Genomic DNA, 14,337 nt, shown 5'->3' with positions numbered 1-14,337 from the left:
TCTGATCCATATGTGAGAACGGGGACTATCAGTGTTCTATACAGCCTTATACGATTTTTTTGAGACAGACGTTTGTTAGCTAAGTACTTTGATAGACCATGATAACACCTGTTTGCAATTATTATTCGCCTTTTTATTTCCTCAGATGTGTTATTATTGGGGTTAACCGATGTCCCTAGATATATGAACTCTTTGACTGCTTCGAAGTTTTGGTCATTGATGTTTAAATTTGTGTCAACATTTCCAGCTCTTGTGTTTGTGTTAGTCGCCATGAATTTGGTTTTATTTTGATTTATCTGTAACCCCATTCGTTCTGCTGCTGCTACTAGCTCGGTTAGGATTTCCGCAGTTCTCGCCCTAGTTCTTGTTATAATGTCCACGTCGTCTGCATATGCTAGAATTTGGTCTTTGCCTACATACCATACTGTATAATTTTCCTTTTTGATTTTTCCATGCCCCCATCTGGTTTCCTGAATTCCTGCAATATCTGTCTTGTACTTTTTTAACCGTGTCATTAGTTCTTCCATTTTTCCTACTTCCAGCAGCGTCCTCACGTGCCACGTTCGAAAGTTTTTTGCCATTTTCTTAAGTCTCTTGCTGTTTTTTGTATTTTTCTTATGATTCAGAATATACCTTGACTTATTTTCCTCTTCTTTTACATTGTCTGTGTCCTTTCCATCCATCCATTTTTCTTTTTCTAGTTTTTTGGAGCAATTTCCATTTTTTTGGGTTTATTTTCTTTTGCATTCCATTTCAGTACCTTTTTACTTTTTAGTCATAATCATATATTAAGCAATGAGTAATTTCAAATCGTCAGTCGTCATTTTTCGTCGTCACTGACGATATAAAACGTTGTCATAGGAATTGGATGCAAGAGGCACAAGATCGAAATAGATGGAAAATTATGAGGGAGATCTATGTCCAGCAGTGGATAAGCGAAGATTGAATGATGATGATGAATTTCAAATCATTTTTTAGATAATTTTTTTTGATACCTTAAATTAAAATCTTTAAAGTAAAAGGGAGAGCTGAAATAGTATTTAATTTAAACACAATATAGAAATTATTAAGTTTTATTTATAAAAAATAAGTGCAAATAAATATAAAAACATTGATTGTATAGTGTCAGTAAAATTCGTATCCTGATAGTTTTAGATCTGAAACAAACAATATAAAATCAGTTTATTGTCTTCATACACCTTATAGAAAAAAGAATGGCCAATCTATCATGAAGACGTACCTAGATGTACTAGATAATATCTAGAACTAAACTATGGTAAGCAATATACGATAGGTCCACAAAAACTGACAAACACAATGACAGCAATGTACAATCATAACAAAGTGGCCAGACAGTAGCCATCAGGAACAAAAAATGTAGCTTATGAACCTTTGAAATAAGCATACAAAAAAAAAATTAATCCTAAAAACAATGACTGAAGGGTGTTAGGCTAGAAGGGGGAATATAAAAAAATGAAATTGAGATTTCTACGCCACCTGTTAGCTTTGCCCATGTAGTATAGCAAAACGTGGTCTTATAGAGACTAGAAAAATGATTGTCACGAATTTTGCGGTTTGAAAATACCCACCTGTTGGCCTAAGAGAAGGAATATCTGATGCGCCACGGATTGTGTGCTGTAAGTACGGGGAATGTCCAAGTACACGCTAACCTGCCGTAGAAACTTCATTGCTCACCACCAGTTTCTTGTTTACATCCGAGCATGTAGTTCATGCTATGACAGATATAAGTAGTGTTTTCGTGAATTTTCTTTAAGTTTTGGCAATGGAACCTGTAAAAAGAAAAGCTGAGACGTGCCGGATGAGAGATGGCTTAAGAACATTTGGTTACGTCATACGAATTCGGCGAGTTTTGTCAATGCAAAAGGTTAAACTGCATGGAGAAAGTGGAGGACGTAAACGGAAGATTAATTCTTAAAAAGGTAAATTAGTTCAATTTCCATGATGAACTAAATTCGTGTTTAACTTTTCTCATTTCTGTGGCTCAAATTCAGCGCCCAACGCGCAGGTCAAGAAAGGTAGAAGAGGATGATAAAAAACCCAAAACGGCTACATATGAATCGCTAACTGCAGAAAGGAAAAAGTCCAGTTTTGCCAATTTTTCAGGAGAGACAAAAAACTTGGTAAACTCAAACACAGTACTGGTATTAACTTTTTTGCATTTAAGGTTTATGCAAAACAATATTTAAATATTTTAAGAGGAGGAAAATTATAAATTTATAATTTAACCAGATAATTATCAATAAAAACGTACTATAACATCAACACCTTACCTTTCTGAGTATTTTTGTCGTAAAAGAGATTCAACCATTTGTTTGGATTCAATTTGTCGCTAGTACCCTCCAGTTGTGGCGGTAGATTATCTTTACCAATGGTGACTTTTAACAGTTCGTAATTATGTCCACATATTCTTATAGAGTTCCTTATGTTTTCCTCCAAAAATGGTTTAAACAAAGAGAAAACTACGTAGAAAAGTTTAGGTTGGCGAATTACATACACGTGCAGCAGATTGACCGGGAGACATTCCTAAAAATTAAGAGAAAATTTATAAAATAGTGTATTAGAAAAAATGGATATTGGTTGTCTTCTATTCTTTTCTATTTATAACTTCATTAATATCATGATTTCTTTGGTCTCCTTTCTTCATATTTTGAGAACCCATTTCCAAGTTTTTTTTGTTAGTCTATTATCTGACATTCTGATCAATTGGGGTACAAAACAGCTGTTTGATCTCTGTCTATGTTAAGGAGGTTATCTCTTTTCTCCTTTTTCTTTATTTTCTGGTCATTTTCTGTCTGTGTTAGCTTCGAGCTTCGCTGGTCTCTATAAGTTCTTGTATTTTTATATAGGGGATATCTCTATTTTAAGTGAATGAATGGTTACCGAATGAACAGATAATAAAGAATGAGATACAACCTAATAAGGCGCTAAGATATCACCTCATGACTGGTGACCAATAATAACATACGCGACAGAAACACAACCTGACGGAGACGACAAAAAGGATGTTAGAAACAGCAGAGATGAACATGATATTCGACGTAGATGCAAGGTGGAGAATATCAAGAACTGGGTAAGAAATATAAGATACCGCAACCTTGTGAGTTCTTCTCACTGACATAAGACGTGCAGAGCTGTTTCCTCTCTTCTAACCGAGCATCCTCTTCCGTTAGGTCCATACGACTTAAATGTTTATTGAGCCTATAGTGTCCAGTCAACAGCCCCACTCTCACCCTGACAACCTTTCGATTGTGGGTCAGGAAGTTAGCTGTGAATGTGCAATGTCGCTTAATAAACTCTTTAGCGCCTTTGTTCTGGTAGATTTCCTCACTCACTACTCCAAAGAATTATCTTGAATCGCGCACTTTTGCCTTCGTGGGTCAGTTTATAGGCATTATTATTGCTTACGTTACCTTGGTGCATTAAAACCCAGGCTAGTGTCTATACATTCCAACTTCCAACTTAAAAGGGGGTAACCAAATAGTTCCTTATAAGATTTAAATCAAACTGCATACAACTGAGGACTTTTAAGGTGGGTACACATATGCGAGCCGAACGGTATACGTACAGTACGCGTACAGATCCTTGAAAAATATTCTACATCGTACTAATCGCATACTTATCTCGATCCATGGAAAGCGACAAACCAACAACGAACACACATGTGCGAAATGATTCATTTTATTTATAATTTGGGTACTGATTTATGTTCCTGTTTTTGCTTGTTTAACAAAAATAAAATTATGTACAGTAATCATCGACGTATAAATAAAGATTTTATCTTTATTTATACGTCCATGACAATAATCAGTTTACTGTTTTCTCACGTCTCTCTAGGAAGGAACACGTCATTCACACAATGTCGATTTGATGACACAATAAAAATGTTCGCTGCGTCTAGTAAGCGCCGTCCAAACTGAAAGCCGAGCTTCCTTTGAAGTCGTGAAATAAACCGCAACAATTTGGTTCGCGACGAGTCACGATGAAACAGTACGCAAGCGGTTTTTTCTGCCGTACACATTCACGAATATAGCGTTCACAAACGGTTCGCGAACAGTTCTGCTCGCAAATGTGTACCCGCCTTTAGAGCCGTTTGACTATCGGAATAGAACACGATATTACTGACGGTTATTTTATAGCATTGTAGACATTTCCATTATTATTTATATCTCGTTTTGCACAAGTTATAGTCAGATAATTTGTATTAACAATGACATGATTTTTTTTCCTCGAAGGGTTGATAGATAGTCAAAGCTTGCGTAGGGTCACCTCTTTGAAGTAGATCTATTTTATATCGGGATCGTATGAAAGTATCTATGTATCTATCACCTATATAAATCTACTATAATTAATTTATTGAGATTACAATACTTACTGATATAAAAAACACCATCCTCCTGGCAAGTTTGGGGGACAATCCGTACATATGTTTCAACGAAAAATTGTGTAAATCCATAATAATATCAATATATTTAACTTCGTCCGTTTTGGAATAAAGCAACTCGCATAACATACCTGAAATCTATTGATAAAGAAAATAATTATTATACAGTAATATTAAAATTCTCAAAAAAATCGTTTATTTTTGTAGACAAATTTAAACCAATCACATTCAACAATATTGTAATTACAGAAATTGTTTCTGGGATACTTAAGAGAGGATAAAACTTACTTCTAAAATTTCATCAGCTGTAATTAGTTGGGGATCCCAGTTTTCCAATCGAATCCACACTATATGTTGGCCTTGAAGACCCGTGTTTTCTAATATTTCGACAATTTGGCAATTTAGGATCAGTTCGATTCGAGATTTTTTTAGTTTGAGCCATTTGTTGCGGTGTCGGTCAACGAAACTTTCGAAATTTTTAATCTAAAGAAGTTTGATGTATTACATCTCTAATAATAATCTCTAATAAAAAACATATCTGATAAAAAAACACTGACAACATTTTATATACTATGTCATATAATAATGTTACTTTTAATAATTCATCTCAAATAGTTTAAATGTTTGCTGACTTTCTTGGTTCAGTGTATTCTCCTAATGAAAATACACAGCTTTACCTGTCTAACTATAATCCTGCTGTCAACAGGCTATATTTGTATTGATTTAATGGATGTGTACAACTGTTTGAAACTCATGAATGTTAATTGAAAGCTGGTCCAGATGGCATTCCAAGAGATTTCTTAGATGTCATTCACTATATTCGTTATATCGCCAATTCTACTAAAGATCTTTAATTTATCTCTTAACTTAGGAATTTTCCCAGAAGGTTGGAAGACAAGTTATATTACTTATATCTATAAGAATGATACCAAGACAGATGTTAGGAATTATAGACGAATTCCAAAGTGCTCTTTATTTAGTAAAGTATTTGTAAAGTATTAAGAAATTGTCTCTTATTTTCTAACACCACTATTATGGGATCATTAATCACAAACATAGGGTCACTACAAGAAATAAAACGTAGATGTAAAGATGGCCAAAATATGGAAGGACTCTTAAATTTCACGAACCCTAAAAATGGGGTTGATCAACTGCTTAATATTCTCAATACTGAGATACGGATGTAAATCTTGGAACGACAAGCAGAAAAAAGAAAGTTAGGACAAATTCCATGGACCGACCACAGGACATATATTTTAATTCTAAAAGACCTAAAAGTCAGCAAACGGCTATCCAGAAAAGTCTACATTTTATTCGGGCTTGGGATCGGTTGTGGTAACCGCAGAACTACTACTATGAAGACGACCACAGCAAGAAATAAGGACAAGCGAAAAACAACCAAAATCCCTAATCAAAATTAGGTGAATACATACTAATCTACAGTGGAGTAGAAAAAGAAAACAGGGCCAAAGAAGGTGTAGCCTTACTAATATACCAAAGGTACCAAAATCACATCAAAGAGTGCCAATATATATATCAAAAAGAATAGTAACAGAAAAGATAAGAATGGAGAAGGAAGACCTGAACATCATTGGAGTATACGGCCCAGAAGAAAAGTGGAAGAAGAACTAACCGACCCTATTAAAGCTGGCAATGGGATAAGACAGGGAGATTCCCTGAGTGCTCTATTATTCAATCTGATTAAGGATAAAATAATGAAAATAATAAGAATTAAAAATGGATACCAAATAGGAGAAAAACTACTTAAAATAATCTGCTATGTAGACGACGTAATACTACTCTCTCAAAGTGAAGACGATTTACAACGTATGCTGCACCAATTTAATATAACCGCCAGAAATTTTAACATGTTAATTTACCCAAAAAAGACAAAATGCATGGTTACAACAACAAATTTACTAAGATGTAAATTGGAGGTGGAAGGTCAGATAATGAACAAGTGTTGGAGTTTACATATATAGGCATCACATTATCTAGCTACGGAAAGCTGAAAACTGAAGTGGAAGATCAAGTGAATAGAGTAAACAGAGCCGCAGGCTGCCTAAATGAAACAATATGGAGAAATAAAAATATCGGGAAAGAAATGAAATTTAGAATTTACAAAACAGCCATCAGACCAATAATGACATACGCGGCAGAAACACGACATGACACAGAGAGGACAAAAAGGATGTTAGAAACAGCAGAGATGAAAACAGTTAGAAAAATTGATGGCAAGACACTATGGGACAGAGCTAGAAGTACAGATATATGACATAGATACAAGGTGGAGAACATCAAGAACTGGGTAAAAAATAGAAGAGTAGAATGGAACGATCATATAAGCCGAATGACAATAAATAGAGTAGTAAAGACGGCAAGAGACGGTTCCCCAATAGGAAGACGATCTCTGCTGGTTTATGAAACATTCGTGACCGATGCCTTGTAGAATAGAAGTGAAGTACATGCTATTTACACCCGACTTTTCTAAGGCGTTTGACACAGTAAATCATTCTATGTTGATGAGTAAGCTATCGTCTCTGGGATTATTTGGGTCAGCGTTAAGTTAGATCTTTTATCAAATCGTCATTAAAGTAATAACATAAATGGTATTCTCTCGTAACCATTGGATGCCACCTCAGAGGTTCCTCAGGGGAATCACCTTTCAACAATTTTTTTAACTGCTTTATTAATGATATTGGCAGCTTTGTCTTAAACAAATTTTTTATTGTATGCTTTAACAGGATTTACATAGATTTTTGCATTGGTGTCAGCAAAACAGATTTTCCCTAAATATCAACAATTATACCCAAACCATAGGTAAATAGTTTATTTCTTGACATAAAAAAGTTTGCTCTAATCACAAAAACTCAGCAATGTAGAGAAACCTTACATATGCAGAACAAAAAAAGAAAGATAAAAAATATATAGTTATCTGCGAACAACTATTAATAAAAACGAAAATAATTGGTACATTTAAGACAAGAATAAGACAAGCAAGAAATGCATTCAACGAAATGAACAAGTATCAGAGATAGCACAATGGCTATACCACTAATACTTCTTACATGCTATTTGTTCTCCGTATCACTCCACGAAATTGAAGCCTGGAGATTCAAGAAAGACATTACAAATTAATTGGAGGCCTTTGAGCTATAGACTAAAACAAACATACTGAAATAACCTGGGTAGATAGAGTGACGAATGTTAAGGTGTTAAAAAAAGAAGAGAAAAGGCAAAGGAATTTTGAACACCATTAAGATATAGGGCATATTTATAATGATACGTAAACATTCGGCTGCAAGTAATACTGCAAACAAAAATACAAGGAACAAGAAGGAGACTTATTTCCTGGTTGAACTACTTCAGGGACCGGTTTAGATGTAATTTATTTGACTTTTCAGTCTGGTGAATTTAAAAGTGTGAATTATCATGCATATTTTGAGCCTTCTAAGAGAAGATAGTACATGAAGGTGTATATAAGGAAGAAGAATACTACCCAATACCTACGTTTCAAGAAATTTTAGAACTAATAATATTAAAGTCAACGATAAAGTTGTTAATATACTTCGTTATGCCTACGATATAGAGCTCTGTAGAAGATCTGCAATATTTTTTTTAAAGCATCCACAAAAGATACCTAAAAGCATGATCAATAGTCTAATAACTTACTTACTGCTCTTAAAGCTGCGATAGTATCATACTGTCTTCCAACCAAAAACCGTTTTAGAAATCTCTCGTCTAATCTGTTCACTTTATTTTCTAAAAAACATAAATCGATGTTTTAATCTCTATCACACTACACTAAAACAAGTAGATATTAACCAATGTACCAACCTGTGGCAATCTTTCCAAACTCCTTTAGTTTTTTAACTTTTTTTTCTTCAATAATTGATGTCATAGTTGAAGACGTGAGGTTAACTGATCGCGACATGTCCTAGTCCTAAAGATTGTGGCGTTCAGCGGATTGTTTGTTTTGACAAATGTTTGTTTACGTTTTGGGACATGTCATTTGAGAATGAACTTGAAAGTAATTGTCAACAAACCGTAGGACAGAATCGGAAATATGTAGGTGAAAATAAATAAGTATTTATACCGTATCGTAAAGTTGGCCGGGATGATTTTGACCCAAATGGACTTTTTCGAGAAAGTATCAACACAAAATTGTCCTGTATGAATTTTAGATATATAGACATCACTATATCAAATACTACTGCCATTTTTTGCCAACAGGTTTTAATAAATTATTTTTACAAGAAAGAAATTATTCAATTGCTTTTCCTTTTCATTCATTCATTTGTCATAAGTGTATACAAAACTTATCAGACTTTTTGTTTCATGAGCGAAAAAATTCCAGATAAAAGTTTGCTTGGGTACATAACAGACCAAGTCTGTTCCTTCAGCAATATTTCGCATTTTTGATATAAATCTAGAGATACGGATCAAATGTGACATTTTAATTGAATATCAAAATATCAAGGAGATTGTCAATTTCGCAAAGATATTCGTATGATTTCTACAAGCAAAATTTCCAAGGGCTCATCCTTATCTTCATTATAAGCAAATGTATCCCTGGAGGATTTCGAACAAAACATTGTACACAAACAAGACAGAAAACCCACAGTATGGTGGAGATATGTAGATGATATGTTCTCCATTTGGCCTGTTGGACCAAAAGTATTGAATCAATTTCTCACGGACATCAACAATAAAAAAGAATCAATTAAAATTACTATCGAAAAAGAAAACAACAATTCACTTCTTTTTCTGGATGTGTTAATCATGAAACAGGATCACTCAAACCACAACATAAACATTAACAAGAATTATTAGATCATTATACGACAGAGCCCGAAACATCTCTCTCTTTTCTCGTTTCCCTATTACTGAGGATAGTCAGAGGGCCACTGATTTTCTGCTGGTACCTCGTTATTTTTATATAGCTCGCCACAGTAGTTTCGCCATGTTTCCAATATTTTGTCAGTATCGGTCTTTAGATTACCTTCCTTATCTATTACAGACCTTTGAGATTTAAATTCTCTGGTAAGGAGTTTAATTTTCTGAAATAAATCCCTCGGTTCATTTCGACAGCCATGTTCATCTATCTCTCGGTATATTTGAGACATGTAATCAGCTTTGTCTTTGCGGTACTGTTTTTTGATTTCTTTCGATAACGCTCTGTATTCATCGTTTGTTCCGTACCTAGTTTTATGTATTTTTTTGCGTTGAATCACAGTCCACGTATTATCGGATAGGAGATAAGTACAACATCACAACAACATTCAAAATAACCAATACATTAAGATCTAGCTTGTGCAAAACCAAACTCAACAACACGCAAGAAAGATCAAAGAACTGCGTCTATAAAATACCCTACCATTTCTATGTGGGAGAAACCGCAAGACCACTACGTGTCAGGATAAATGAGCATGAAACATACATCAAGAACAGAGACGTCGACAATTCTCAGATATGCAAACGTGCCTGGGCATCGAGCACAGAGTACAATGGAAAGATGCATCAGTAATCATAAAGGATCTCGCAGACGAGGATACTGTATGCGAGATACAGAATTTGTGATGGCTGCTGTATCGGATTCACGGGCATGCTCGTCAGTATGAAAATAGTAGCAGTGCAGTGCGGTTATATTTTTGGATTATGGATGTAGAAGAGTGTGTTATGCTGTGGTACATATTAAATAAAAAGAAAAAGAAACTGAAAAGACGACGTAATTTGTGGGTTCATCCTATTGTAGAATTAAGAGAAACCAGGGGAACGTATAATTTGCTGTATCAAGATTTATTGCAATATCCATCGAAGTTTTTTAATTATTTTCGAATGGCTGTGAAGTCGTTTGAAGAACTTCATAAAATTTTGGAAATTCAATTGAGTAAAAAAGACACAACTATGCGTAAAAGTATTTCATCAAAAGAACGGCTTTCTATGACTTTAAGTTAAAGTTAAAGTCTATGACTTAAATTTAAAATAAATCTGTGTACTTATCTCCAATTCGTAAATTGTTTACCTCGCCCTAAATAAAAAATGACCGTATTCGTTTCACAATAATGTAGTTTTATATTCGTTAAATAATCAATATTCCAATTAGCAAACTTTTAAAACTAAACTGTATACGTATGAAACAAAATACCTATGTATTTATAATAAAAACATGTTTATTTCTTACCATATTCATTTTGCTGTACTGCAGTCATGGCCTCAAATTTGTCGCACATTTGCTTAGAAATTTCGACCCAGCACTGCTGCTTTTTATTTCTATTGCAGTAATCTGGCGATGCTGTATCCCATAGACAGGGATTTGATTGTACCAAACAAATAAATTTGTCATTATCAAATACAGCACGCTCCAATATTTAACTATATTCAGAAAACACCTTCTTTCTTTCGTTGCTCATTCACAATTATTCGACAGAAAATCGCGCGTCTATGGAATGTGGTGCAAAAGTATTCGTGTCTGAAAGCGTTCATTTAACGTAATGTTTCTTCTGTATTTGGCATACGCATTCAGTCGTCGGCGACAGGAAGGTCCGAGATACTGACGGTCAGACATAACAAAGAGAAAAGTCAAGGAAGCATATCTCATCCTACTTAACGAGGAAAAATGTTTAGCAAAGCCATCTGTAGAATGTAGCAGGCTTTGGAGACCAGTAGTAAAAAGAAATCAATAACAAAGATATACCAACGATACTGGATGAAGAGAAAGTCGTAGACATATCATTTACCTACAATTATTATGCACAATACATATGCAACATACAATACACATACATATACGCAATACCCAAACATATAACTAAATAAACACACATTACACAAACAAATAATATAAAAAACGATGTAAAAAACACATCCAATGTCTTGCTCAATATGTCACAAAAAACAGTTTCAGAATATTCGTCTACGTTCCATGCTTTTGTTACTCTCTGTTTTGCCTTCGAATATTGCCGCAAGATGACGTATTTTTTTTTTGACTGATTTTATGTCCGAATTATTTTTGTTTTATTTCTATTATTGTACTTTTAACTTCTTTTTCTTGCTGTTTCCTTGTTTACAATCCCACGTTCATAACCTGATTCATTCATGAGATTTTCAGAACTTTTTCATCCATAAAAAGTCATAAAGCTATAGTAATACATTTTTGGAGAAGATGCGCTAGAAGATCAAGACCAGAAAGAAGGCAAAATGTATATATTAGGGTAAGGGATGTAAGGAAAAGAGAATAAAGGAACGCTGAATTAAAAGAACGGAGTCTGCAAAGATTGACTTAAGAGATCACCATTTATCTTCAGCTAAAAATTATTTTATTCGCTCTTAAATAAAACCACATTTTGAAAAAGAAATTTATTTACACCTATTTTTTAAATTATTTTTTATTTTTTGTCAATAGAATCGATAAATTCTTTAACAGGATATCCTAAACTTTCTAATTCAGTCTTCACCGTTTCACTATGGGCCTCAAATATATCATTATACCAGGATTCTAAGGAATAGTCTTCTTGATCTCCACCTACAAAATAAAACATACTATTTAATAAAATAAAGCACATTTGTTGTTTTGTTTAGTTCGTATATAATACTTGTGGATGAAATGATCAATTTATCAACAATTATTAATTAATAATAAGACAGAAGAAATATTTTAAAGAAATGAACCAAGAAACCTATGTAATACAGAAAAAAAAACAAAGTTAGGTATAATGATGGATTCGAAGACTTTGAAGAACCAACTTATAGACAATTTTTTTTATTTTATCATATCTGAAATGATGCTTTGTTATACTTGAGCTTACTCATTGCCAGTCTTATTTTATTCTCGAGTGTATTAGATTCTTCTTCGATTTCTTCAGGCATTTGGTGAACAAGTTCCTGGTGTTGACCATCTTTATATAGATCCCGGCAATATACTTTCCATGTCTCTGCTATATCTTCTCTGTTGGTTCTTAAGGTTTCTGTGTGGTCTACAATGGCCCAAGTTCTGTCTTTAAAGTCTCTTGTTATGTAGCCTATTTTTCTAAATACATTTCTTGGCAGATTGTTTTGATCGTGACTTTCAATTTATTTGCATATATTGTCGCCTTGCATCTTCGATTTATTTTTTTGTTGAGCTGCCTTTAACTAGGTTTTTCCCTTTCACTACGTACATAACTTTAACAAAGATTTGCTACATAAGTACATAAATGAGCGTGAAGACACGATAAGAGGAAGCTATCCTGCACTCCAGCTAACCCAAAACCCCTAGAGCCTAGGATGAGCTTTTTACGTAACAAAAAATCAATAATCAAAAATCCTGAAGAGGATCACTAAAAATCCTAAACAGGGTCTTCCTGGTCATCTTCTAACCTTACTGTACATAAATCAAATACATAAATTATTATTAAACATTAAACAACGAAAGTAAGGACTCTCTATCGACAGTAACAGCGACAGAAGATTATAGCGTATTGAGCTAAGTATCTGCCGGTAACAATCAGATACCGAGGCCGCTGGCAGACTCCAGAAACGAAGCTGTTTAGCAAGTTAAACGGAGGTTGACCGTCTTGGGATTCTGAACCTGACACAGTAGTCTTTACCTAGATTCTCCGTCCTTTCTTTAACAGATTGAGCTGAATTGAGACGACGATAAGAAAAGCCTCCACCAAGTGCACTAGTCGATGACTGACTCGTTTTTGAATTAACTACCGATATATTCCACCGATAATTCCATGATTTCACCATAACCACCGATAATTCCAATCGCTGCACAAAAACGTTCGAATGTCATTTGTATCAGCAATTATAACTTGTAACAGTGGTTTTACTGACACTACTTGTACCATTTTCAAAATATCGCATGAACTAGTTTTCATATTATTCACGGGAATGAAGATCTTAACGGTGAGTTAGTCTTTCAAAGTGTCTGTAAAAACTTTCGAGCACTTTTAGTTTAAGTGATTTTGTTTGTATTATTACACAACTTGAAATTCAAATCATATTTAACTACAAACTCCTACAGTATTATCCTGTATTATACTTTGTGATTTAGTACAAACTATTTATAAATATGAATTCGATTGTATTGGGCACTAACCTAAAGAGTTCGGAAGGTATTTGGGATCTATATGGGAATACAGAGTTTCCAGGTCGTTGTGGAAGTGAATTCTGTCTGTTACTGTCGGGGATACTAGAACCTTTACCATGTTGAAAGCAGTATCAAACATCCATGAGCTATAGAGAAAATGCACGGCTTCTAAACGACAGGGCATTGAAGTCTGAAACAAAAATAAGAAATATACACATAAGATCTTGACTAAGCTCATAACTTAATCTAATAACTAAGGTAATAACTATCAAAACCAGAGAATGAACAAAATATTCTATTGCTTAATATACTGTTTCACTAATTTTTAACTATTATATGTGGTTTTTACTAGTTGATGGACGAATTCCTCTTAAGGCCATAAATCGATTAGAGTCTTTAAAAGAAAAAGTTCTAAGTTATAAAAAATAATTAAATAATTAGTTTCTACTGGGAACAACAGTCTGTATATGTTATAACCTATTTTTTAGGTATTTCACAGCAAGTAAGTACTTATTTTTCCCATTTTATTTTCGTATTTGTGCAAATCTAATAATAAAAATGGCTTACCATAGCAAGATTGACCAAATGCTTGGCTAAGGTGGGACTCATGTACCACACCATTTCCAGCGACAATCCACTAAGATCAAACAAAGCTACGACTCCCTTTATCTGTGTTTTCTGCTCTAACATACTTAACTGAACCAAAAATATCACAAATTGAATAAGCTCTGTGGGAGAAAAATCAGAGGGAACCCATTCACCTAAAAGAAAATAGAGTTATTAATTATATCTATATATTATAAACAAATTCAATAGCTTTGTGAACCAAAATCGTGTCAAACTAATATGTCATATCGTT

General features: G+C 33.9%; 2 protein-coding genes across 4 annotated transcripts in view; both read right to left on the bottom strand.

Moving 5' to 3' along the window:
• Positions 1-1,057: 1,057 nt before the first annotated feature.
• LOC140436298 (alpha-tocopherol transfer protein-like) lies at positions 1,058-8,398 on the bottom strand. The gene is made up of 6 exons (XM_072525007.1): positions 8,240-8,398; positions 8,079-8,164; positions 4,691-4,885; positions 4,394-4,540; positions 2,292-2,544; positions 1,058-1,157 (listed from the first exon to the last, which is right to left on the bottom strand). Exons 1-6 carry the CDS (start codon positions 8,334-8,336, stop codon positions 1,126-1,128), a joined length of 810 nt encoding a protein of 269 aa, XP_072381108.1. The 5' UTR covers positions 8,337-8,398; the 3' UTR covers positions 1,058-1,125.
• A 3,348-nt stretch (positions 8,399-11,746) lies between these two features.
• Positions 11,747-14,337, bottom strand: part of LOC140437809 (alpha-tocopherol transfer protein-like) — a 54,232-nt gene continuing 51,641 nt past the window's right edge. For all 3 annotated transcript variants that reach the window (XM_072527558.1, XM_072527557.1, XM_072527559.1), the window contains exons 5-7: positions 14,046-14,239; positions 13,488-13,668; positions 11,747-11,927 (exon numbers count right to left, since the gene is read on the bottom strand). In XM_072527558.1, coding sequence (XP_072383659.1) covers positions 11,791-11,927; positions 13,488-13,668; positions 14,046-14,239 — 512 coding nt within the window. In that variant the 3' untranslated portion in view covers positions 11,747-11,790. The remainder of the gene's footprint in view (positions 11,928-13,487; positions 13,669-14,045; positions 14,240-14,337) is intronic.

Source organism: Diabrotica undecimpunctata, chromosome 3 (assembly GCF_040954645.1).
Source record: "Diabrotica undecimpunctata isolate CICGRU chromosome 3, icDiaUnde3, whole genome shotgun sequence".
NCBI classification, from domain to species: domain Eukaryota; kingdom Metazoa; phylum Arthropoda; class Insecta; order Coleoptera; family Chrysomelidae; genus Diabrotica; species Diabrotica undecimpunctata.
The sequence above is the reverse complement of the archived record's forward strand: the minus strand, read 5'-3'. Positions and strand labels throughout refer to the sequence as shown.